Genomic DNA, 27750 nt, shown 5'->3' on the forward strand with positions numbered 1-27750 from the left:
TAGACAGGTGTGTGCCTTTCCAAATCATGTTCAATCAATTGAATTTACCACATGTGGACTCCAATCAAGTTGTAGAAACATCAAGGATGATCAATGGAAACAGGATGCACCTGAACTCAATTTTGAGTCTCATAAGCAAAGGGTCTGAATACTTATGGAACAAGGTTTTTCTGTTGTTTTTTTATACCTTTGCAAACATTTCTAAAAAACAGTTTTCAATTTGTCATTATGGGGGTATTGTGTGTAGTTTGATGAGCATTTTATTTGATCCATTTTAGAATAAGGCTGTAACGTAACAAAATGTGGAAAAAGTCAAGGGGTCTGAATACTTTCCGAAGGCACTGTATCTGGGGCTTTACACTGTAGGTTATGTACTGTATCAAAACGCATATACACTACATATGGGGCTTTACACTGGGCTATGTACTGTATCACAACGCATATACAGTACATATGGGGCTTTACACTGGGCTATGTACTGTATCAAAATGCATATACACTATATATGGGGCTTTACACTGGGCTATGTACTGTATCAAAACACATATACAGTACATATGGGGCTTTACACTGGGCTATGTACTGTATCAAAACGCATATACACTACATATGGGGCTTTACACTGGGCTATGTACTGTATCACAACGCATATACAGTACATATGGGGCTTTACACTGGGCTATGTACTGTATCAAAATGCATATACACTATATATGGGGCTTTACACTGGGCTATGTACTGTATCAAAACACATATACAGTACATATGGGGCTTTACACTGGGCTATGTACTGTATCAAAACGCATATACACTATATATGGGGCTTTACACTGTAGGCTATGTACTGTATCAAAACACATATACAGTACATATGGGGCTTTACACTGGGCTATGTACTGTATCAAAATGCATATACACTATATATGGGGCTTTACACTGGGCTATGTACTGTATCAAAATGCATATACACTATATATGGGGCTTTACACTGGGCTATGTACTGTATCAAAACACATATACAGTACATATGGGGCTTTATGTACCTGCATGAAGTACTCCTCCAGCAGACAGTCGACCCAGGGCTCAGCCACCTCCATGGGCCGCACCTCGTTAGAGATGTCACAGCACTTAATCAGCACCATCTTCAGCTAGGGGTCAAAGGTTACACAGAGCAGAGTTTAATATAGGGAGGGGGTCTACCAGATGGCCCACATAAATAGCAGCAGAAAGGACTAACATACACACCTAGGGAAGTTGTAAATATAGTATTACTGCATACGGCAGCAGGACAAATACACTGATTTGCACAAACTGTAAGGTAGTGGAAAATACGTATTCTAGGGTAGGGGCAAATACATAGTAATGTGTATCCTTACACAAGTGACATGCTCTTCATCACTGAAGTCAAAGCTGTCCACTTTATGCTTGAATGAGTCCAGTATCTCGCCATGTCGTGCCATGTCTGTGGCCAGGATCAGTGTGATGATTCCCTAAGACAAACAGAGAGAGATCAGTGTGATGATTCATAAAGACAGAGTGAGAGATCAGTGTGATGATTCCCTAAGACAGACAGAGATCAGTGTGATTATTCCCTAAGACAAACAGAGAGAGATCAGTGCGATGATTCCCTAAGACAGAGTGAGAGATCAGTGTGACGATTCCCTAAGACAGAGTGAGAGATCAGTGTGACGATTCCCTAAGACAGAGTGAGAGATCAGTGTGACGATTCCCTAAGACAGAGTGAGAGATCAGTGTGATGATTCCCTAAGACAGACAGACAGACAGACAGACAGAGATCAGTGTGATGATTCCCTAAGACAGAGAGAGATCAGTGTGATGATTCTCTAAGACAGACAGAGAGAGATCAGTGTGATGATTCTCTAAGACAGACAGAGAGAGATCAGTGTGATGATTCCCTAAGACAGACAGAGAGAGATCAGTGTGATGATTCTCTAAGACAGACAGAGAGAGATCCGTGTGATGATTCCCTAAGACAGACAGAGAGAGATCATTGTGATGATTCCCTAAGACAGACAGAGAGAGATCAGTGTGATGATTCCCTAAGACAGACAGAGAGAGATCAGTGTGATGATTCTCTAAGACAGACAGAGAGAGATCAGTGTGATGATTCCCTAAGACAGACAGAGATCAGTGTGATGATTCCCTAAGACAGAGTGAGAGATCAGTGTGATGATTCCCTAAGACAGAATGAGAGATCAGTGTGATGATTCCCTAAGACAGAGTGAGAGATCAGTGTGATGATTCCCTAAGACAGAGTGAGAGATCAGTGTGATGATTCCCTAAGACAGAGTGAGAGATCAGTGTGACGATTCCCTAAAACAGAGTGAGAGATCAGTGTGATGATTCCCTAAGACAGACAGAGAGAAATCAGTGTGATGATTCTCTAAGACAGACAGAGAGAGATCAGTGTGATGATTCCTTAAGACAGAGAGAGATCAGTGCGATGATTCCCTAAGACAGAGTGAGAGATCAGTGTGACGATTCCCTAAGACAGAGTGAGAGATCAGTGTGACGATTCCCTAAAACAGAGTGAGAGATCAGTGTGACGATTCCCTAAGACAGACAGAGAGAGATCAGTGTGATGATTCCCTAAGACAGACAGACAGACAGAGATCAGTGTGATGATTCCCTAAGACAGACAGAGAGAAATCAGTGTGATGATTCTCTAAGACAGACAGAGAGAAATCAGTGTGATGATTCTCTAAGACAGACAGAGAGAGATCAGTGTGATGATTCTCTAAGACAGACAGAGAGAGATCAGTGTGATGATTCTCTAAGACAGACAGAGAGAGATCAGTGTGATGATTCCCTAAGACAGACAGAGATCAGTGTGATGATTCCCTAAGACAGAGTGAGAGATCAGTGTGATGATTCCCTAAGACAGAGTGAGAGATCAGTGTGATGATTCCCTAAGACAGAGTGAGAGATCAGTGTGATGATTCCCTAAGACAGAGAGAGATCAGTGTGATGATTCTCTAAGACAGACAGAGAGAGATCAGTGTGATGATTCCCTAAGACAGACAGAGAGAGATCAGTGTGATGATTCCCTAAGACAGACAGAGAGAGATCAGTGTGATGATTCCCTAAGACAGACAGAGAGAAATCAGTGTGATGATTCTCTAAGACAGACAGAGAGAAATCAGTGCGATGATTCCCTAAGACAGAGTGAGAGATCAGTGTGACGATTCCCTAAGACAGAGTGAGAGATCAGTGTGACGATTCCCTAAAACAGAGTGAGAGATCAGTGTGACGATTCCCTAAAACAGAGTGAGAGATCAGTGTGACGATTCCCTAAAACAGAGTGAGAGATCAGTGTGATGATTCCCTAAGACAGACAGACAGACAGACAGACAGACAGACAGACAGACAGACAGACAGACAGACAGACAGACAGAGATCAGTGTGATGATTCCCTAAGACAGACAGAGATCAGTGTGATGATCCCCTAAGACAGAGTGAGAGATCAGTGTGATGATTCCCTAAGACAGACAGAGAGAAATCAGTGTGATGATTCTCTAAGACAGACAGAGAGAAATCAGTGTGATGATTCCCTAAGACAGAGTGAGAGATCAGTGTGACGATTCCCTAAAACAGAGTGAGAGATCAGTGTGATGATTCCCTAAGACAGACAGAGAGAGATCAGTGTGATGATTCCCTAAGACAGACAGACAGACAGAGATCAGTGTGATGATTCCATAAGACAGAGAGAGATCAGTGTGATGATTCCCTAAGACAGACAGAGAGAAATCAGTGTGATGAATCTCTAAGACAGACAGAGAGAGATCAGTGCGATGATTCCCTAAGACAGAGTGAGAGATCAGTGTGACGATTCCCTAAGACAGAGTGAGAGATCAGTGTGACGATTCCCTAAAACAGAGTGAGAGATCAGTGTGATGATTCCCTAAGACAGACAGAGAGAGATCAGTGTGATGATTCCCTAAGACAGAGTGAGAGATCAGTGTGATGATTCCCTAAGACAGAGTGAGAGATCAGTGTGATGATTCCCTAAGACAGAGAGAGATCCGTGTGATGATTCTCTAAGACAGACAGAGAGAGATCAGTGTGATGATTCTCTAAGACAGACAGAGAGAGATCAGTGTGATGATTCCCTAAGACAGAGTGAGAGATCAGTGTGATGATTCCCTAAGACAGACAGAGAGAGATCAGTGTGATGATTCCCTAAGACAGACAGACAGACAGAGATCAGTGTGATGATTCCCTAAGACAGACAGAGAGAGATCAGTGCGATGATTCCCTAAGACAGAGAGAGATCAGTGCGATGATTCCCTAAGACAGACAGAGAGAAATCAGTGTGATGATTCTCTAAGACAGACAGAGAGAGATCAGTGTGATGATTCTCTAAGACAGACAGAGAGAGATCAGTGTGATGATTCTCTAAGACAGACAGAGAGAGATCAGTGTGATGATTCCGTAAGACAGACAGAGAGAGATCAGTGTGATGATTCCCTAAGACAGACAGAGATCAGTGTGATGATTCCCTAAGACAGAGTGAGAGATCAGTGTGATGATTCCCTAAGACAGAGTGAGAGATCAGTGTGATGATTCCCTAAGACGGAGTGAGAGATCAGTGTGATGATTCCCTAAGACAGAGAGAGATCAGTGTGATGATTCTCTAAGACAGACAGAGAGAGATCAGTGTGATGATTCCCTAAGACAGACAGAGAGAGATCAGTGTGATGATTCCCTAAGACAGAGTGAGAGATCAGTGTGATGATTCCCTAAGACGGAGTGAGAGATCAGTGTGATGATTCCCTAAGACAGAGAGAGATCAGTGTGATGATTCCCTAAGACAGACAGAGAGAGATCAGTGTGATGATTCCCTAAGACAGAGATACAGGTCAGACTTAGAACATGCTATATTAGACTACTGGTATAGTACTATGTGGACACACACACACTCCTACCTGACGAATCTGTTTGAAGGCCTCGGGGTCGAAGGTGGAGAAGATGTTGCAGTCAGGCTGGGAGAAGATCTGGAAGGCCACGGCACAGTGGTGATTCTCCAGAGGAGAGATGTCATTGTAGCGTACCGCCAGCTCCGTCCGTGCATTTATCTGGTACCTGAGAGAGAGAATTAGTCTCACAGGGCCATGCTTTAGTCTCACAGGGCCATGCTTTAGTCTCACAGGGCCATGCTTTAGTCTCACAGGGCCATGCTTTAGTCTCACAGGGCCATGCTTTAGTCTCACAGGGCCATGCTTTACTCTCACAGGGCCATGCTTTCAAATCCCTTTTTGACTGAAACCTGGGTGTCTAGTTTCATTGAATTAGTATAGACAGATGAGAGAGAGAATAAAAGTCTTACGTGTTGTTGTATCCGGGGTGCTGCAGATCGTGGCACACTGCAGCTGTCATCAGAATCAGAATGTCTACCTGGGTGAATATCTCCTGGGAGACACACAACACAGGCCCATTACGTCAATGAATGGGCCATCTGTGTACTGTGCGCACGTGTGTGTGCATGTGTGTGTGTTCCCGGCACCTCTCATGAATGGTTGACCACGACAACAGGGTTCGAGAGGATGCCAGAGGGAGCGTCTCCAAGGGAGTAGAATTTCTCTTTCAAACTCATCTCTCAGCGTCTCTCCCTCCTCTTCAAGAAAAAAACGATTCCTCCTCACCAATCTCTCTCATCACTCCAGTATTATTGATGCCCTTTTATAGAGCTGAGGTATATAGTCTTACTGTGGAATTACAGAGGGCACGACAAAGCCTACTCCCCCTCAGGAAACTAAAAAGATTTGGCATGGGTCCTGAGATCCTCAAAAGGTTTTAGAGCTGCACCATCGAGAGCATCCTGACTGGTTGCATCACTACCTGGTACGGCAATTGCTCGGCCTCCGACCGCAAGGCACTACTGAGGGTAGTGCGTACGGCCTAGTACATCACTGGGGCTAAGCTGCCTGCCATCCAGGACCTCTACACCAGGCGGTGTCAGAGGAAGGCTCTAAAAATTGTCAAAGACCCCAGCCACCCCAGTCAGAGACTGTTCTCTCTACTACCGCATGGCAAGTGGTACCGGAGTGCCAAGTCTAGGACAAAAAGGCTTCTCAACAGTTTTTACTCCTAAGCCATAAGACTCCTGAACAGGTAATCAAATGGCTACCCGGACTATTTGCATTGTGTGCCCCACCCCAACCCCTCTTTTACGCTGCTGCTACTCTCTGTTTATCATATATGCACAGTCACTCTAACTATACATATGCACATACTACCTCAATTGGCCCGACCAACCAGTGCTCCCGCACATTGGCTAACCGGGCTATCTGCATTGTGTCCCACCACCCGCCAACCCCTCTTTACGCTACTGCTACCCTCTGCTCATCATATATGCATAGTCACTTTAACCATATCTACATGTACATACTACCTCAATCAGCCTGACTTACCGGTGTCTGTATGTAGCCTCGCTACTTTTATAGCCTCTGTACTGTATATAGCCTCGCTACTGTTTTTCACTGTCTTTTTACTGTTGTTTTTTGCACTATTGGTTTTTTGCACTATTGGTTAGAGCCTGTAAGTAAGCATTTCACTACACCTGTTGTATTCGGCGCACGTGACAAATATACTTTGATTTGATATGACTGTAGTATTACTGTGGTATTACCTGTAGTATTATATGTAGTATTACTGTGGTGTTACTGCAGTATTGCTGTGGTATTACCTGTAGTATTATATGTTGTGTTACTGTAGTATTATTGAGGGATTACTGTGGTATTACTGTGGTATTATTGTGGTATTACATGTAGTTTTACTGTGATATGACTGTGGTGTTACTGTTGTATTACTGAGGGATTACTGTGGTATTACTGTGGTATTACTGTGGTATTATTGTGGTATTACATGTAGTATTATTGTGATGACTGTGGTATTACCTGTAGTATTACTGTGATATGACAGCAATTTTTACCTGTAGTATTACTGTAGTATGAATATGGTATTACTGTAGTATTACTGCAGTATTACCTGTAGTATTACTGTGATATGACTGTTATTACATGTAGTGTTACTGTAGTATTATTGTAGTATTACTGTACTATTACACATAGTATCACTTTGGTATTACCAGTAGCATTATTGTAGTATTATTATAGTATTACTGTGGTAGTACCTGTAGTACCTGCAGTATAACTATAGTATTACATGTAGCATTACCTGTGGTATTACCTGTAGTATTACTGTAGTATACCTGTAGTATTACCTGTAGTACTCACTGTAGTATTACCTATAGTATTACCTATAGTATTACCTATAGTATTACCTATAGTATTATTATAGTATTACCTGTAGTATTACCTGTAGTATTACCTGTAGTATTACTGTAGTATTACCTGTAGGCTGCAGAGGCAGATCATGCTGTACATCATCTGGGTGACACAAAAACAGTGACGGAAGTTATGGAAGGGATTCACCTGGTAGTTGTCATGGATACAAATCTGCAGGGAGGTAGAGGGGAAGGAAGACGTGAGACCATCAGACGTCTACAACAAACCTGACACTAGTAACAAGTAGTGCAGCAGTAGATGAAGAACAGTTGTAGATCTCTCTAGATGTCTTACCAGCCATCTCTTTAATGTGATGGGGTTCATGTTGAAGCCCTTGACCAGGTCCAGGTCATTGTACATGTGCTCCAGGCAGCTCAGCATCTGACCACATGAAGGAAGGTCGAGAAGTGAGACCGAGTGTGAGCAACAGTTCTATGGTAGTTGAGTGTCTATGGTAGTGCTCCTAATCTCAGCTTGTTACCTGTATAAAAAGACACCTGTCCACAGAAGCAATCAATCAATCAGATTCCAAACTCTCCACCAGAACTACATGGGAGGATCTTGTCAATGATCTCAAGGCAGCTGGGACCATAGTCACCAAGAAAACAATTGGTAACACACTACGCCGTGAAGGACTGAAATCCTGCAGCGCCCGCAAGGTCCCCCTGCTCAAGAAAGCACATATACATGCTTGTCTGAAGTTTGCCAATGAACATCTGAATGATTCAGACGACAACTGGATGAAAGTGTTGTGGTCAGATGAGACCAAAATGGAGCTCTTTGGCATCAACTCAACTCGCAGTGTTTGGAGGAGGAGGAATGCTGCCTATGACCCCAAGAACACCATCCCCACCGTCAAACATGGAGGTGGAAACATTATGCTTTGGGGGTGTTTTTCTGCTAAGGGGACAGGACAACTTCACCGCATCAAAGGGACGATGGATGGGGCCATATACCGTCAAATCTTGGGTGAGAACCTCCTTCCCTCAGCCAGGGCATTGAAAATAGGTTGTGGATGGGTATTCCAGCATGACAATGACCCAAAACACACGGCCAAGGCAACAAAGGTGTGGCTCAAGAAGAAGCACATTAAGGTCCTGGAGTGGCCTAGCCAGTCTCCAGACCTTAATCCCATAGAAAATCTGTGGAGGGAGCTGAAGGTACGAGTTGCCAAACGTCAGCCTCGAAACCTTAATGACTTGGAGAAGATCTGCAAAGAGGAGTGGGACAAAATCCCTCCTGAGATGTGTGCCAACCTGGTGGCCAACTACAAGAAACGTCTGACCTCTGTGATTGCCAACAAGGGTTTTGCCACCAAGTACTAAGTCATGTTTTGCAGACGGGTCAAATACTTATTTCCCTCATTAAAATGCAAATCATTTTATAACATTTTTGACATGCGTTTTCTGGATTTTTTTGTTGTTATTCTGTCTCTCACTGTTCAAATAAACCTACCATTAAAATGATAGACTGATCATTTCTTTGTCAGTGGGCAAACGTACAAAAATCAGCAGGGGATCAAATACTTTTTTCCCTCACTGTATGGTAGTTGAGGGTCTATGGTCCAATCCCCTGTCCTCACCTCATTGGGCTCCCACTGCCAGACATCAAAGGTGGGATGTCTGAGAGCTTCCACTGTCTCCTGAGACAGGTGGTACTACACACACACACACACACACACACACACACACACACACACACACACACACACACACACACCACACACACACACACACACACACAGAGAGAGGCAGATAGAGAGATGCACAGAAGAGGGGAGAGAGAAGAACAACAATGTTTTGGTGAAGTCAGCATCTGACCTTGTTGGCCTCCCACAGCCAGAGGTCAAAGGGCAGGCTTTCTGAGGACATCTATGGTCTGCTGCGAAAGCATGAAAGCACAGAGCTCCCAGTTTACCGTCTGTCTGTCTCCGGTGCTTGTTATGGACTTACCTCTACATACCTGACCTCACCACACCTGACCTCACCTGACCTGACCTCACCTGACCTGACTACGGGTGTTAAACCAGCATCGGAGACAGATGCTGTCTGTAATTCTTTAGGCGAGGCAGCTAGCCCCTAGGGCCTTTGCACTCCGCACCCACCTATGAAATCTAGAGGAAACACTGGCACACATGACATGGGTGTAATTAAGTAGGGGCATGCTGTATTTGACAGGGTGGAGGTAAATCAGTCATACAACTGACTCAGGATATACAGGTGGTGTTCTGACGCTATGGACCTACAGGTGGTGTTCTAACACTATGGACCTACAGGTGGTGTTCTAAAACTATGGATCTACAGGTGGTGTTCTAACACTATGGACCTACAGGTGGTGTTCTGACACTATGGACCTACAGGTGGTGTTCTGACACTATGGACCTACAGGTGGTGTTCTGACACTATGGACCTACAGGTGGTGTTCTAACACTATGGACCTACAGGTGGTGTTCTGACACTATGGACCTACAGGTGGTGTTCTAACACTATGGACCTACAGGTGGTGTTCTGACACTATGGACCTACAGGTGGTGTTCTAACACTATGGACATACAGGTGGTGTTCTGACACTATGGACATACAGGTGGTGTTCTAACACTATGGACATACAGGTGGTGTTCTGACACTATGGACATACAGGTGGTGTTCTAACACTATGGACATACAGGTGGTGTTCTGACACTATGGACATACAGGTGGTGTTCTAACACTATGGACATACAGGTGGTGTTCTGACACTATGGACATACAGGTGGTGTTCTGACACTATGGACCTACAGGTGGTGTTCTAACACTATGGACCTACAGTCCCGGATAACAGGCTCACTGACACACACAATGAAGTTGGAGTAATTTGCAGACCTTACCTTGGGGTAAGAGGGCACGTCTCTCCGAGATGTCAGCTTCTTTTTGTCATCCAGGAAATGACTACAGTTCAAAGCAAGCAGCAAACAATAAATCAGACAGTATGTAACCTTATCAGACGCCTTAGGTTATTACTAACACTGTATTATGTGGAACAATGAACTTAACTAAATCCTTTAATAATTGTCCAACCTGATCCCATTGTTATGCCACTGATCTACCCTGAGCAAGAGAGTGAGATCTCTGAGGGGGGTTGTTAAAATTAAAGTATAATAACACCTGATCTAAATATATAACCTAATGAGCATGACCCTGGTTCTAAAGCCCAGCTAATGACCGGCTGGGGAGGGGGGGAAGTTTGTTTCGTCAATACTTCCTCTACTAATTAACACTAACTAGGAGCTCAGATAGGACTGTTCAAATGTAAGATGCAGAAAAGAACCATTCAGGCATTGGACATCGTTATCAGGATTCAGGTCGCAGCTAGAGGTAAACCTTCAAAGATGATGATGTAATAAGGTGACTAACCTGTTGTTGATGGAGGCCATCTCCTCCCTGAGCTTCTTGATGTCGCTGTGACACTTCTCTATCTCCTCCACCTTCATCCCCTCCACTGCAGAGAGACAGAGAGAGGGAGAGACAGAGAGAGGGAGGGAAAGAGAGAGAGGGGGGAGAGAGAGGGGGAGAGAGGTTAATGTATCCTATGATACCAATAGTCAGATGCAACACCTATTTCCTCCTTGTCTGGCATCAGAACCACCTGTCCCAGGCCTTCTGTACTGTATAAACTATTAATATTGATTACCTCTGGGATCTATATCAGTCAGATGACCTTATTGATAAACATGATGATGAGAAATCCTTATCAGGACTCTTTGGACTCAACGCCACATCTTCCATCTTTACTCCGTACACAGAAATGCATACAAAGCTCTCCTTCGCCCTTCACTTGGCAAATCTGACTTTATCCTCCCGATTCCTGCTTACAAGCAAAAATCTAAAATGGGAAGTACCAGTGACGCAACCAATAAAGAAGTTGTCCGATAAAGTGGATACTAAGCTACAGGACTGTTTTGTTTAGCACAGCCTGTAATATGTTCCCGGGAATCTTCGAATGGCATTGAGGAGTTTACCACATCAGTCGACTGGCTTCATTAATAAGTGCATCGATGATGTTGTCCCCAAAGTGACCATGCGTACATACAGTGTCTTCAGAAGGTATTCACTCCCCTTGACTTTTTCAACATTTTGTTGAGTTACTGCCTGTATTTTAGATTGATTCAATTGACTGTTTTTGTCACTGGCCTTACACACAATACCCCATAATGTCAAAGTGGAATTATGTTTTTTGAAATATTACAAATGTATTAAAACTTAAAAGCTGAAATGTCTTGAGTCAATAAGTATTCAACCCCTTTGTTATGGAAAGTCAAAATAAGTTTAGGAGTAAAAATGTGCTTAACAAGTCACATAATAAGTTGCATGGACTCACTCTGTGTGCAATAATAGTGTTTGACATGATTTTTGAATGACAATCTCATCTCTGTACCCCACACACAATTATCTGTAAGGTCCCTCAGTCGAGCAGTGAATTTCAAACACATATTCAACCACAAAGACCAGGGAGGTTTTCCAATGCCTCGCAAAGAAGGGCACATATTGGTAGATGGGTAAAAAAAGCAGACATTGAATATCCCTTTGAGCATGGGGTAGTTATTAATTACACTTAGGATGTTGTATTAATACACCCAGTCACTACAAAGATACAGGCAACCTTCCTAACTCAGTTGCCGGAGAGGAATGAAACCACTCAGGGATTTCACCATGAGGCCAATTGTGATTTTAAACCAGTTACAAGGCTGTGATAGGAGAATACTGAGGATGGATCAATAACATTGTAGTTACTCCACAATACTAACCTAAATGACAGAGTGAAAAGAAGGAAGTCTGTACAGAACAAAAAATATTCCAAAACATGCATCCTGTTTGCAACAAGCCACTAAAGTAAAACTGTAAACAATGTGGCAAATAAATTCCCTTTTTGTCCTGAATACAAAGTGCTATGTTTGGGGCAAATCCAATACAACACATTATTGAGTACCACTCTCCATATTTTCAAGCATAGTGGTGGCTGCATCTTTAGGATAAAAAATAAATGGAATGAAGCTAAGCATAGGCAAAATCCAAAAGGAAAACCTGCTTCAGTCTGCTTTCCACCAGACACTGGGAGATGAATTCACCTTTCAGCAGGACAATAACCTAAAACACTACAAATCTACACAGGAAATGCTTACCAAGAAGTCAGTGAATGTTCCTGAGTGGCTGAGTTACAGTTCTGACATACATTAGCTTGAAAATCTATGGTAAGACCTGAAAATGGTTGTCTAGCAATGATCAACAACCAATTTGCCAGTGCTTGAAGAATTTTTAAATGAATAATGTGCAAATGTTGCACATTCCAGTTGTGGTAAACTCTTAGAGACTTACCCAGAAAGACTCGCAACTGTAATCGCTGCCAAAGATGCTTCTACAAAGTATTGACCCAGGAGTGTGAATAATTAGGTAAATTAGATATTTAATTTTCAATACATTTGCAAACATTTATAAAAACATGTTTTCACTTTGTCATTATGTGGTATTGTGTGTAGATGGGTGACAAAAAAACAAACATTTAATCCATTTTGAATTCAGGCTATAACACAACAAAATGTGTTATAAGTCAAGGGGTATGAATTAGAACTTTCTGAAGGCACTGTATCCCAACCAGAAGCCATGGATTTCAGGAAACATCCGCACTGAGCTAAAGGCTAGAGCTACCGCTTCTAATGACCGGGACACAAGTGTTGGTCCCATGTTTCATGAGCTGAAATAAAAGATCCCAGAAATGTTCCATGTGACCCTGGGTCTCGACCCCGCCCTGTGCAACTGGGTCCTGGACTTTCTGATGGGCCGCCCCCAGGTGGGGAAGGTAAGAAACAACATCTACACCCCGCTGATCCTCAACACTGGGGCCCCACAAGGGTGCGTTCTCAGCCCTCTCCTGTACTCCTTGTTCACCCATGACTGTGTGGCCATGCACGCCTCCAACTCAATCATCAAGTTTGCAGACGACACTACAGTGGTAGGCTTGATTACCAACAACGACGAGACGGCCTACAGGGAGGAGGTGAGGGCCCTCGGAGTGTGGTGTCAGGAAAATAACCTCACACTCAACGTCAACAAAACAAAGGAGATGATTGTGGACTTCAGGAAACAGCAGAAGGAGCAGCCCCCTATCCACATCGACGGGACAGTAGTGGAGAAGGTGGACAATTTTAAGTTCCTCTGCGTACACGTCATGGACAAACTGAAGTGGTCCACCCACACAGACAGCGTGGTGAAGAAGGCGCAACTGCGCCTCTTCAACCTCAGGAGACTGAAGCAATTTGGCTTGTCACCGAAAACACTCAAACTTTTACAAATGCACAATCGAGAGCATCCTGGTTGGCAACTGCTCCGCCCACAACCATAAGGCTCTCCAGAGGGTAATGTGGTCTGCACAATGCATCACCGGGGGAAACTACCTGCCCTCCAGGACACCTACACCACCCGATGTCACAGGAAGGCCAAAAAGATCATCAAGGACAACAACCACCCGAGCCACTGCCTGTTCACCCCGCTATCATCCAGAAGGCGAGGTCAGTACAGGTGCATCAAAGCTGGGACCAAGAGACTGAAAAACAGCTCCTATCTCAAGGCCATCAGATAGTTAAACAGCCATCACTAACATTGAGTGGCTGCTGCCAACATACTGACTCAAATCTCTAGCCATTTTAATAATTAATAATTGGATGTAATAAATATATCACTAGTCACTTTAAACAATGCCACTTTATATAATGATTACATACCCTACATTACTCATCTCATATGTATATACTGTACTCTATACCATCTACTGCATCTTGCCTATGCCGCATGGCCATCGCTCATCCATATATTTATATGTACATATTCTTATTCATCCCTTTACACTTGTGTGTATAAGGTAGTTGTTGTGAATTTGTTAGATTACATGTTAGATATTACTGCATGGTCAGAACTAGAAGCACAAGCATTCCTCTACACTCGCATTAACATCTGCTAACCATGTGTCTGTGACCATTAAAATTTGATTTGCACAAAAAGCTTATTTCTCTTAAATGTTGTGTCCAAATTAGTTTACATGCCTGTTAGTGTGCATTTCTCCTTTGCCAAGATAATCCATCCACCTGACAGGTGTGGCATAGCAAGAAGCTGATGAAACAGCATGATCATTACACAGTTGCACCTTGTGCTGGGGACAATAAAAGGCCACTCTAAACTGTGCCGTTTTGTCAAACAACACAAAGCCACAGATGTTTCAAGTTTTGAGGGAGTGTGCAAATGGCATGCTGACTGCAGGATTGGTCACCAGAGCTGTTGCCAGATCATTCAATGTACATTCCACTACCAAAAGTCTTCTCCAACGTTGTTTTAGATAATTTGGCAATACGTCCCAACCGGCCTCACAACAGCAGACCACGTGTATGGCGTTGTGTGGGCGAGCAGTTTGGCGTTGTGAACAGAGTGCTCCATGGTGGCAGTGGGGTTATGGTATGGGAAGGCATAAGCTATGGACAATGAACACAATTGCATTTTATCTATGACAATTTGAATGCACAGAGATACCGTGACGAGATCCTGAGGCCCATTGTCGTGCCATTCATCCTCCGCCATCACCTCATGTTTCAGCATGATAATGCAGGGCCCCATGATGTAAAAATATGTACACAATTCCGGGAAGCTGAACATGTCCCAGTTATTCCATGTCCTGTATATTCACCAGACATGTCACCCATTGAGTATGTTTGGGATACTCTGGATTGACATGTACAACCGCTTGTTCCAGTTCAGCCAATATCCAGAAATTTTGCACAGCCATTGAAGCCGTTGTGGGACAACATTCCAAAGGCGACAATCAACAGCCTCATCAACTCTATGAGAAGGAGATGTGCTGCGCTGCATGAGGCAAATGGTGGTCACCCTTGATACTAACTGGTTTTCGCATCCACGCCCCTACCTGTTTTTTAAAGTATCTGTGACCAACAGAAGCATACCTGTATTCCCAGTCATGTGAAATCCATAGATCAGGGCCTAATATTTGTATTTTCTTCAATTGACTGATTTCCTTATATGAACTATAACACAGTAAAATCTTTGAAATTGCTGCATGTTGTGTTTATATTTTTGTTCAGTATACACCGACTCTGATGCTTGTAGGATATGGCAGGGCTTGCAGACTATCACGGATAACAAATGGAAACCTAGCCGCGAGCTGCCCAGCGACCTATGTCTACCAAACGAGCTAAATGCCTTCTATGCTCGCTTCGAGGCAAGCAACACTGAGCCATGCATTATAGCACCAGCTGTTCCAGACAGCTGTGTGATCACGCTCTCTGAAGCCGATGTGAGTAAGACCGTTAAACATGGTTAGCATTCACATGGCTGCAAGGCCAGATGAATTACAAAGACGCGTCCTCAGAGCATGCGCAGACCAGCTGGCAAGTGTCTTCACTGACATTTTTAACCTCTTTCTGACCCAGTCTGTAATACCTACATGTTTCAAGCAGACCACCATAGTCCCTTAGGGTACCTTGGCGTTCTTGTGCTGTCTAAATGACTATCGCCCCGTACCACTCACATATGTAGCCATGAAATGCTTTGAAAGGCTGGTCATGGCTCACATCAACAGCATCATCCCAGATACCCTGGACCCAATTCAATTTGCATACCGACCCAACAGATCTACAGATGACAAAATCTCTATTGCACTCCACACTGCCCTCTCCCACCTGGACATGAGGAACACCCATGCGAGAATGCTGTTCATTGACTACAGCTCAACGTTTAACACCATAGTGTCCTCCAAGCTCATCACTAAGCTAAGGACCCTGGAACTGAATACCTCCCTCTGCAACTGGATCCTGGACTTCCTGACAGGCCGCTCCCAGGTGGTGAGGGTAGGTAACAACACATCTGTCACACTGACACTCAACATGGGGGCCACTCAGGGGTGCCTGCTTAGTCCCCTCTTGTACTCCCTGTTCACCCACGACTGCATAGCCACGCATGACTCCCAACACCATCATTACATTTACTGAAGATACAACGGTGGTAGGCCTGATCACTGACAATGATGAGACAGCCTATAGGGAGGTCAGAGACCTGACAGTGTGGTGCCAGGACAACAACCTCTCCCTCAACGTGATCAAGACAAAAGGAGCTGATCGTGGACTACTGGAAACGGAGGGCCGAGCATGCCCACACTCACATCAACGGGGCTGTAGTGGAGCGAGTCGAGAGCTTCAAGTTCCTCTGTGTCCACATCACTAAGAATCTATCATGGTCCACACACACCAACACAGTCATGAAGAGGGCACGTCAACGCCTTTTTCCAGATCAGGAGGTTGAAAAGATTCGGCATGGGCCCTCAGATCCTCAAAAAGTTATACATCTGCACCCTTTAGAGCATCTTGAATGGCTGCATCACCATGGCAACTGCTTGGCATCTGACCACAGGGCACTATAGAGGGTGGTGCGTACAGCCCAGCACATCACTGGGGGCCAAGCTCTCTGCAATCCAGGGCCTCTATAGCAGGCGGTGTCAGAGGAAGACCCTAAAAATTGTCAAAGACTCCAGCCACCCAAGTCATAGACTGTTCTCTCTGCTCCCGAGTGGCACATCGGTCTAAGGCACTGCATCTCAGTGCAAGAGGCATCACTTCAGTCCCTGGTTCGAATCCAGGCTGTATCACATCCGGCCGTGATTGCGAGTCCCATAGGGCAGCGCACAATTGGCCCAGCGTCGTCCAGGTTAGGCCGGGCTAGGCTGTCATTGTAAATAAGAATTTGTCCTTAACTGACTTGCCCAGTTAAATAAAGGTTAAATAAAAAATATATATATTAAATACTGCATGACAAGCAGTACTGATGCACCATGTCTGTAACCAACAGGACCCTGAACAGCTTCTACGCCCCAAGCCAGAAGACTGTTAGTTAGCTGGACTATCTACATCGATCCTTATTACATACACTGCTGCTACTGTTTATTATCTATCCTGTTGTCTCAGTACTGGTACCCCGTGTATATAACCAAGTTATCATTACTCAGTACTGGTACCCCGTGTATATAACCTAGTTATCATTACTCAGTACTGGTACCCCGTGTATATAACCAAGTTATCATTACTCAGTACTGGTACCCCGTGTATATAGTCAAGTTATCATTACTCAGTACTGGTACCCCGTGTATATAGTCAAGTTAACATTACTCAGTACTGGTACCCCGTGTATATAACCAAGTTATCATTACTCAGTACTGGTACCCCGTGTATATAACCAAGTTATCATTACTCAGTACTGGTACCCCGTGTATATAGTCAAGTTATCATTACTCAGTACTGGTACCCCGTGTATATAGCCAAGTTATCATTACTCAGTACTGGTACCCCGTGTATATAACCAAGTTATCATTACTCAGTACTGGTACCCCGTGTATATAGTCAAGTTATCATTACTCAGTACTGGTACCCCGTGTATATAGTCAAGTTATCATTACTCAGTACTGGTACCCCGTGTATATAGCCAAGTTATCATTACTCAGTACTGGTACCCCGTGTATATAGCCTAGTTATCATTACTCAGTACTGGTACCCCGTGTATATAACCAAGTTATCATTACTCAGTACTGGTACCCCGTGTATATAACCAAGTTATCATTACTCAGTACTGGTACCCTGTGTATATAGCCTAGTTATCATTACTCAGTACTGGTACCCCGTGTATATAGCCTAGTTATCATTACTCAGTACTGGTAGCCCGTGTATATAGCCTAGTTATCATTACTCAGTACTGGTACCCCGTGTATATAGCCTAGTTATCATTACTCAGTACTGGTACCCCGTGTATATAACCTAGTTATCATTACTCAGTACTGGTACCCCGTGTATATAGCCTAGTTATCATTACTCAGTACTGGTACCCCGTGTATATAACCAAGTTATCATTACTCAGTACTGGTACCCCGTGTATATAGCCTAGTTATCATTACTCAGTACTGGTACCCCGTGTATATAGCCTAGTTATCATTACTCAGTACTGGTACCCCGTGTATATAGCCTAGTTATCATTACTCAGTACTGGTACCCCGTGTATATAGCCTAGTTATCATTACTCAGTACTGGTACCCCGTGTATATAGCCTAGTTATCATTACTCAGTACTGGTACCCCGTGTATATAACCAAGTTATCATTACTCAGTACTGGTACCCCGTGTATATAACCAAGTTATCATTACTCAGTACTGGTACCCCGTGTATATAGCCTAGTTATCATTACTCAGTACTGGTACCCCGTGTATATAGCCTAGTTATCATTACTCAGTACTGGTACCCCGTGTATATAGCCTAGTTATCATTACTCAGTACTGGTACCCCGTGTATATAACCTAGTTATCATTACTCAGTACTGGTACCCCGTGTATATAACCTAGTTATCATTACTCAGTACTGGTACCCCGTGTATATAGCCTAGTTATCATTACTCAGTACTGGTACCCCGTGTATATAACCTAGTTATCATTACTCAGTACTGGTACCCCGTGTATATAGCCTAGTTATCATTACTCAGTACTGGTACCCCGTGTATATAACCAAGTTATCATTACTCAGTACTGGTACCCCGTGTATATAGCCTTGTTATCATTACTCAGTACTGGTACCCCGTGTATATAGCCTAGTTATCATTACTCAGTACTGGTACCCTGTGTATATAGCCTAGTTATCATTACTCAGTACTGGTACCCCGTGTATATAACCAAGTTATCATTACTCAGTACTGGTACCCCGTGTATATAACCAAGTTATCATTACTCAGTACTGGTACCCTGTGTATATAGCCTAGTTATCATTACTCAGTACTGGTACCCCGTGTATATAGCCTAGTTATCATTACTCAGTACTGGTACCCCGTGTATATAACCAAGTTATCATTACTCAGTACTGGTACCCTGTGTATATAGCCTAGTTATCATTACTCAGTACTGGTACCCCGTGTATATAGCCTAGTTATCATTACTCAGTACTGGTACCCCGTGTATATAACCTAGTTATCATTACTCAGTACTGGTACCCCGTGTATATAACCTAGTTATCATTACTCAGTACTGGTACCCCGTGTATATAACCAAGTTATCATTACTCAGTACTGGTACCCCGTGTATATAGCCTAGTTATCATTACTCAGTACTGGTACCCCGTGTATATAGCCTAGTTATCATTACTCAGTACTGGTACCCCGTGTATATAACCTAGATATCATTACTCGGTACTGGTACCCCGTGTATATAGCCTAGTTATCATTACTCAGTACTGGTACCCCGTGTATATAACCAAGTTATCATTACTCAGTACTGGTACCCCGTGTATATAACCAAGTTATCATTACTCAGTACTGGTACCCCGTGTATATAGCCTAGTTATCATTACTCAGTACTGGTACCCCGTGTATATAGCCTAGTTATCATTACTCAGTACTGGTACCCCGTGTGTATATAGCCTAGTTATCATTACTCAGTACTGGTACCCCGTGTATATAACCAAGTTATCATTACTCAGTACTGGTACCCCGTGTATATAGCCTAGTTATCATTACTCAGTACTGGTACCCCGTGTATATAACCTAGATATCATTACTCAGTACTGGTACCCTGTGTATATAGCCTAGTTATCATTACTCAGTACTGGTACCCCGTGTATATAACCAAGTTATCATTACTCAGTACTGGTACCCCGTGTATATAGCCTAGTTATCATTACTCAGTACTGGTACCCCGTGTATATAGCCTAGTTATCATTACTCAGTACTGGTACCCTGTGTATATAGCCTAGTTATCATTACTCAGTACTGGTACCCCGTGTATATAACCTAGTTATCATTACTCAGTACTGGTACCCCGTGTATATAGCCTAGTTATCATTACTCAGTACTGGTACCCCGTGTATATAACCTAGTTATCATTACTCAGTACTGGTACCCCGTGTATATAACCTAGTTATCATTACTCAGTACTGGTACCCCGTGTATATAGCCTAGTTATCATTACTCAGTACTGGTACCCCGTGTATATAACCAAGTTATCATTACTCAGTACTGGTACCCCGTGTATATAGCCTAGTTATCATTACTCAGTACTGGTACCCCGTGTATATAGCCTAGTTATCATTACTCAGTACTGGTACCCCGTGTATATAGCCTAGTTATCATTACTCAGTACTGGTACCCCGTGTATATAACCTAGTTATCATTACTCAGTACTGGTACCCCGTGTATATAGCCTAGTTATCATTACTCAGTACTGGTACCCCGTGTATATAGCCTAGTTATCATTACTCAGTACTGGTACCCCGTGTATATAACCAAGTTATCATTACTCAGTACTGGTACCCCGTGTATATAGCCTAGTTATCATTACTCAGTACTGGTACCCCGTGTATATAGCCTAGTTATCATTACTCAGTACTGGTACCCTGTGTATATAGCCTAGTTATCATTACTCAGTACTGGTACCCCGTGTATATAGCCTAGTTATCATTACTCAGTACTGGTACCCCGTGTATATAGCCTAGTTATCATTACTCAGTACTGGTACCCCGTGTATATAGCCTAGTTATCATTACTCAGTACTGGTACCCCGTGTATATAGCCTAGTTATCATTACTCAGTACTGGTACCCTGTGTATATAGCCTAGTTATCATTACTCAGTACTGGTACCCCGTGTATATAACCAAGTTATCATTACTCAGTACTGGTACCCCGTGTATATAGCCTTGTTATCATTACTCAGTACTGGTACCCCGTGTATATAGCCTAGTTATCATTACTCAGTACTGGTACCCCGTGTATATAGCCTAGTTATCATTACTCAGTACTGGTACCCCGTGTATATAACCTAGTTATCATTACTCAGTACTGGTACCCCGTGTATATAGCCTAGTTATCATTACTCAGTACTGGTACCCCGTGTATATAACCAAGTTATCATTACTCAGTACTGGTACCCCGTGTATATAGCCTAGTTATCATTACTCAGTACTGGTACCCCGTGTATATAGCCTAGTTATCATTACTCAGTACTGGTACCCCGTGTATATAACCAAGTTATCATTACTCAGTACTGGTACCCCGTGTATATAGCCTTGTTATCATTACTCAGTACTGGTACCCCGTGTATATAGCCTAGTTATCATTACTCAGTACTGGTACCCCGTGTATATAGCCTAGTTATCATTACTCAGTACTGGTACCCCGTGTATATAACCTAGTTATCATTACTCAGTACTGGTACCCCGTGTATATAGCCTAGTTATCATTACTCAGTACTGGTACCCCGTGTATATAACCAAGTTATCATTACTCAGTACTGGTACCCCGTGTATATAGCCTAGTTATCATTACTCAGTACTGGTACCCCGTGTATATAGCCTAGTTATCATTACTCAGTACTGGTACCCCGTGTATATAGCCTAGTTATCATTACTCAGTACTGGTACCCCGTGTATATAACCTAGTTATCATTACTCAGTACTGGTACCCCGTGTATATAGCCTAGTTATCATTACTCAGTACTGGTACCCCGTGTATATAACCAAGTTATCATTACTCAGTACTGGTACCCCGTGTATATAGCCTAGTTATCATTACTCAGTACTGGTACCCCGTGTATATAGCCTAGTTATCATTACTCAGTACTGGTACCCCGTGTATATAGCCTAGTTATCATTACTCAGTACTGGTACCCCGTGTATATAGCCTAGTTATCATTACTCAGTACTGGTACCCCGTGTATATAACCTAGTTATCATTACTCAGTACTGGTACCCCGTGTATATAGCCTAGTTATCATTACTCAGTACTGGTACCCCGTGTATATAACCAAGTTATCATTACTCAGTACTGGTACCCCGTGTATATAACCTAGTTATCATTACTCAGTACTGGTACCCCGTGTATATAGCCTAGTTATCATTACTCAGTACTGGTACCCCGTGTATATAGCCTAGTTATCATTACTCAGTACTGGTACCCCGTGTATATAACCAAGTTATCATTACTCAGTACTGGTACCCCGTGTATATAACCAAGTTATCATTACTCAGTACTGGTACCCTGTGTATATAGCCTAGTTATCATTACTCAGTACTGGTACCCTGTGTATATAGCCTAGTTATCATTACTCAGTACTGGTACCCCGTGTATATAGCCTAGTTATCATTACTCAGTACTGGTACCCCGTGTATATAACCTAGTTATCATTACTCAGTACTGGTACCCCGTGTATATAGCCTAGTTATCATTACTCAGTACTGGTACCCCGTGTATATAACCAAGTTATCATTACTCAGTACTGGTACCCCGTGTATATAGCCTAGTTATCATTACTCAGTACTGGTACCCCGTGTATATAGCCTAGTTATCATTACTCAGTACTGGTACCCCGTGTATATAACCAAGTTATCATTACTCAGTACTGGTACCCCGTGTATATAACCAAGTTATCATTACTCAGTACTGGTACCCCGTGTATATAGCCTAGTTATCATTACTCAGTACTGGTACCCCGTGTATATAGCCTAGTTATCATTACTCAGTACTGGTACCCCGTGTATATAGCCTAGTTATCATTACTCAGTACTGGTACCCCGTGTATATAACCTAGTTATCATTACTCAGTACTGGTACCCCGTGTATATAACCTAGTTATCATTACTCAGTACTGGTACCCCGTGTATATAACAAAGTTATCATTACTCAGTACTGGTACCCCGTGTATATAGCCTTGTTATCATTACTCAGTACTGGTACCCCGTGTATATAGCCTAGTTATCATTACTCAGTACTGGTACCCTGTGTATATAGCCTAGTTATCATTACTCAGTACTGGTACCCCGTGTATATAACCAAGTTATCATTACTCAGTACTGGTACCCCGTGTATATAACCAAGTTATCATTACTCAGTACTGGTACCCCGTGTATATAACCTAGTTATCATTACTCAGTACTGGTACCCCGTGTATATAGCCTAGTTATCATTACTCAGTACTGGTACCCCGTGTATATAGCCTAGTTATCATTACTCAGTACTGGTAGCCCGTGTATATAGCCTAGTTATCATTACTCAGTACTGGTACCCCGTGTATATAGCCTAGTTATCATTACTCAGTACTGGTACCCCGTGTATATAACCTAGATATCATTACTCGGTACTGGTACCCTGTGTATATAGCCTAGTTATCATTACTCAGTACTGGTACCCCGTGTATATAACCAAGTTATCATTACTCAGTACTGGTACCCCGTGTATATAGCCTTGTTATCATTACTCAGTACTGGTACCCCGTGTATATAGCCTAGTTATCATTACTCAGTACTGGTACCCTGTGTATATTGCCTAGTTATCATTACTCAGTACTGGTACCCCGTGTATATAACCAAGTTATCATTACTCAGTACTGGTACCCAGGGTATATAACCAAGTTATCATTACTCAGTACTGGTACCCCGTGTATATAGCCTAGTTATCATTACTCAGTACTGGTACCCCGTGTATATAACCTAGATATCATTACTCGGTACTGGTACCCCGTGTATATAGCCTAGTTATCATTATCAGTACTGGTACCCCGTGTATATAACCAAGTTATCATTACTCAGTACTGGTACCCTGTGTATATAGCCTAGTTATCATTACTCAGTACTGGTAGTCCGTGTATATAGCCTAGTTATCATTACTCAGTACTGGTACCCCGTGTATATAGCCTAGTTATCATTACTCAGTACTGGTACCCCGTGTATATAGCCTAGTTATCATTACTCAGTACTGGTACCCTGTGTATATAGCCTAGTTATCATTACTCAGTACTGGTACCCCGTGTATATAACCAAGTTATCATTACTCAGTACTGGTACCCCGTGTATATAGCCTAGTTATCATTACTCAGTACTGGTACCCCGTGTATATAGCCTAGTTATCATTACTCAGTACTGGTACCCCGTGTGTATATAGCCTAGTTATCATTACTCAGTACTGGTACCCCGTGTATATAACCAAGTTATCATTACTCAGTACTGGTACCCTGTGTATATAGCCTAGTTATCATTACTCAGTACTGGTAGCCCGTGTATATAGCCTAGTTATCATTACTCAGTACTGGTACCCCGTGTATGTAGCCTAGTTATCATTACTCAGTACTGGTACCCCGTGTATATAGCCTAGTTATCATTACTCAGTACTGGTACCCCGTGTATATAACCTAGTTATCATTACTCAGTACTGGTACCCTGTGTATATAGCCTAGTTATCATTACTCAGTACTGGTACCCCGTGTATATAGCCTAGTTATCATTACTCAGTACTGGTACCCCGTGTATATAACCAAGTTATCATTACTCAGTACTGGTACCCTGTGTATATAGCCTAGTTATCATTACTCAGTACTGGTACCCTGTGTATATAGCCTAGTTATCATTACTCAGTACTGGTACCCCGTGTATATAACCAAGTTATCATTACTCAGTACTGGTACCCCGTGTATATAACCAAGTTATCATTACTCAGTACTGGTACCCTGTGTATATAGCCTAGTTATCATTACTCAGTACTGGTACCCCGTGTATATAGCCTAGTTATCATTACTCAGTACTGGTAGCCCGTGTATATAGCCTAGTTATCATTACTCAGTACTGGTACCCCGTGTATATAGCCTAGTTATCATTACTCAGTACTGGTACCCCGTGTATATAACCTAGATATCATTACTCAGTACTGGTACCCTGTGTATATAGCCTAGTTATCATTACTCAGTACTGGTACCCCGTGTATATAACCAAGTTATCATTACTCAGTACTGGTACCCCGTGTATATAGCCTTGTTATCATTACTCAGTACTGGTACCCCGTGTATATAGCCTAGTTATCATTACTCAGTACTGGTACCCTGTGTATATAGCCTAGTTATCATTACTCAGTACTGGTACCCCGTGTGTATAACCTAGTTATCATTACTCAGTACTGGTACCCCGTGTATATAGCCTAGTTATCATTACTCAGTACTGGTACCCCGTGTATATAACCAAGTTATCATTACTCAGTACTGGTACCCCGTGTATATAGTCTTGTTATCATTACTCAGTACTGGTACCCCGTGTATATAGCCTAGTTATCATTACTCAGTACTGGTACCCCTGTGTATATAGCCTAGTTATCATTACTCAGTACTGGTACCCCGTGTATATAACCTAGTTATCATTACTCAGTACTGGTACCCCGTGTATATAACCTAGTTATCATTACTCAGTACTGGTACCCCGCGTATATAACCAAGTTATCATTACTCAGTACTGGTACCCTGTGTATATAGCCTAGTTATCATTACTCAGTACTGGTACCCCGTGTATATAGCCTAGTTATCATTACTCAGTACTGGTAGCCCGTGTATATAGCCTAGTTATCATTACTCAGTACTGGTACCCCGTGTATATAGCCTAGTTATCATTACTCAGTACTGGTACCCCGTGTATATAACCTAGATATCATTACTCAGTACTGGTACCCTGTGTATATAGCCTAGTTATCATTACTCAGTACTGGTACCCCGTGTATATAACCAAGTTATCATTACTCAGTACTGGTACCCCGTGTATATAGCCTTGTTATCATTACTCAGTACTGGTACCCCGTGTATATAGCCTAGTTATCATTACTCAGTACTGGTACCCTGTGTATATAGCCTAGTTATCATTACTCAGTACTGGTACCCCGTGTATATAACCTAGTTATCATTACTCAGTACTGGTACCCCGTGTATATAGCCTAGTTATCATTACTCAGTACTGGTACCCCGTGTATATAACCAAGTTATCATTACTCAGTACTGGTACCCCGTGTATATAGTCTTGTTATCATTACTCAGTACTGGTACCCCGTGTATATAGCCTAGTTATCATTACTCAGTACTGATACCCCGTGTATATAACCAAGTTATCATTACTCAGTACTGGTACCCCGTGTATATAGTCTTGTTATCATTACTCAGTACTGGTACCCCGTGTATATAGCCTAGTTATCATTACTCAGTACTGGTACCCCGTGTATATAACCTAGTTATCATTACTCAGTACTGGTACCCCGTGTATATAGCCTAGTTATCATTACTCAGTACTGGTACCCCGTGTATATAACCAAGTTATCATTACTCAGTACTGGTACCCCGTGTATATAACCTAGTTATCATTACTCAGTACTGGTACCCTGTGTATATAGCCTAGTTATCATTACTCAGTACTGGTACCCCGTGTATATAGCCTAGTTATCATTACTCAGTACTGGTACCCCGTGTATATAACCAAGTTATCATTACTCAGTACTGGTACACCGTGTATATAACCAAGTTATCATTACTCAGTACTGGTACCCCGTGTATATAACCTAGTTATCATTACTCAGTACTGGTACCCCGTGTATATAGCCTAGTTATCATTACTCAGTACTGGTACCCTGTGTATATAGCCTACTTATCATTACTCAGTACTGGTACCCCGTGTATATAACCTAGTTATCATTACTCAGTACTGGTACCCCGTGTATATAGCCTAGTTATCATTACTCAGTACTGGTACCCCGTGTATATAACCAAGTTATCATTACTCAGTACTGGTACCCCGTGTATATAACCTAGTTATCATTACTCAGTACTGGTACCCCGTGTATATAGCCTAGTTATCATTACTCAGTACTGGTACCCCGTGTATATAACCAAGTTATCATTACTCAGTACTGGTACCCCGTGTATATAACCTAGTTATCATTACTCAGTACTGGTACCCCGTGTATATAGCCTAGTTATCATTACTCAGTACTGGTACCCCGTGTATATAGCCTAGTTATCATTACTCAGTACTGGTACCCCGTGTATATAACCAAGTTATCATTACTCAGTACTGGTACCCCGTGTATATAACCAAGTTATCATTACTCAGTACTGGTACCCCGTGTATATAGCCTAGTTATCATTACTCAGTACTGGTACCCCGTGTATATAGCCTAGTTATCATTACTCAGTACTGGTACCCTGTGTATATAGCCTAGTTATCATTACTCAGTACTGGTACCCCGTGTATATAGCCTAGTTATCATTACTCAGTACTGGTACCCCGTGTATATAACCTAGTTATCATTACTCAGTACTGGTACCCCGTGTATATAGCCTAGTTATCATTACTCAGTACTGGTACCCCGTGTATATAACCAAGTTATCATTACTCAGTACTGGTACCCCGTGTATATAACCAAGTTATCATTACTCAGTACTGGTACCCCGTGTATATAACCACGTTATCATTACTCAGTACTGGTACCCTGTGTATATAGCCTAGTTATCATTACTCAGTACTGGTACCCTGTGTATATAGCCTAGTTATCATTACTCAGTACTGGTACCCCGTGTATATAGCCTAGTTAT

At 42.6% G+C, this 27750-nt stretch overlaps 1 protein-coding gene across 1 annotated transcript in view; it reads right to left on the bottom strand.

The window, feature by feature from the left end:
- The window catches only part of LOC106586845 (high affinity cGMP-specific 3',5'-cyclic phosphodiesterase 9A), a 36664-nt gene that overhangs the window by 1654 nt on the left and 7260 nt on the right, over window positions 1-27750 (bottom strand). The window contains exons 3-11 of the mRNA XM_014174557.3: window positions 10700-10784; window positions 10174-10234; window positions 8890-8964; window positions 7602-7688; window positions 7374-7478; window positions 5348-5430; window positions 4947-5103; window positions 1377-1490; window positions 1044-1148 (exon numbers count right to left, since the gene is read on the bottom strand). Coding sequence (XP_014030032.2) covers window positions 1044-1148; window positions 1377-1490; window positions 4947-5103; window positions 5348-5430; window positions 7374-7478; window positions 7602-7688; window positions 8890-8964; window positions 10174-10234; window positions 10700-10784 — 872 coding nt within the window. The remainder of the gene's footprint in view (window positions 1-1043; window positions 1149-1376; window positions 1491-4946; window positions 5104-5347; window positions 5431-7373; window positions 7479-7601; window positions 7689-8889; window positions 8965-10173; window positions 10235-10699; window positions 10785-27750) is intronic.

The sequence above is a fragment of the Salmo salar genome, chromosome 25, assembly GCF_965601325.2.
Source record: "Salmo salar chromosome 25, fSalSal1, whole genome shotgun sequence".
NCBI lineage: Eukaryota > Metazoa > Chordata > Actinopteri > Salmoniformes > Salmonidae > Salmo > Salmo salar.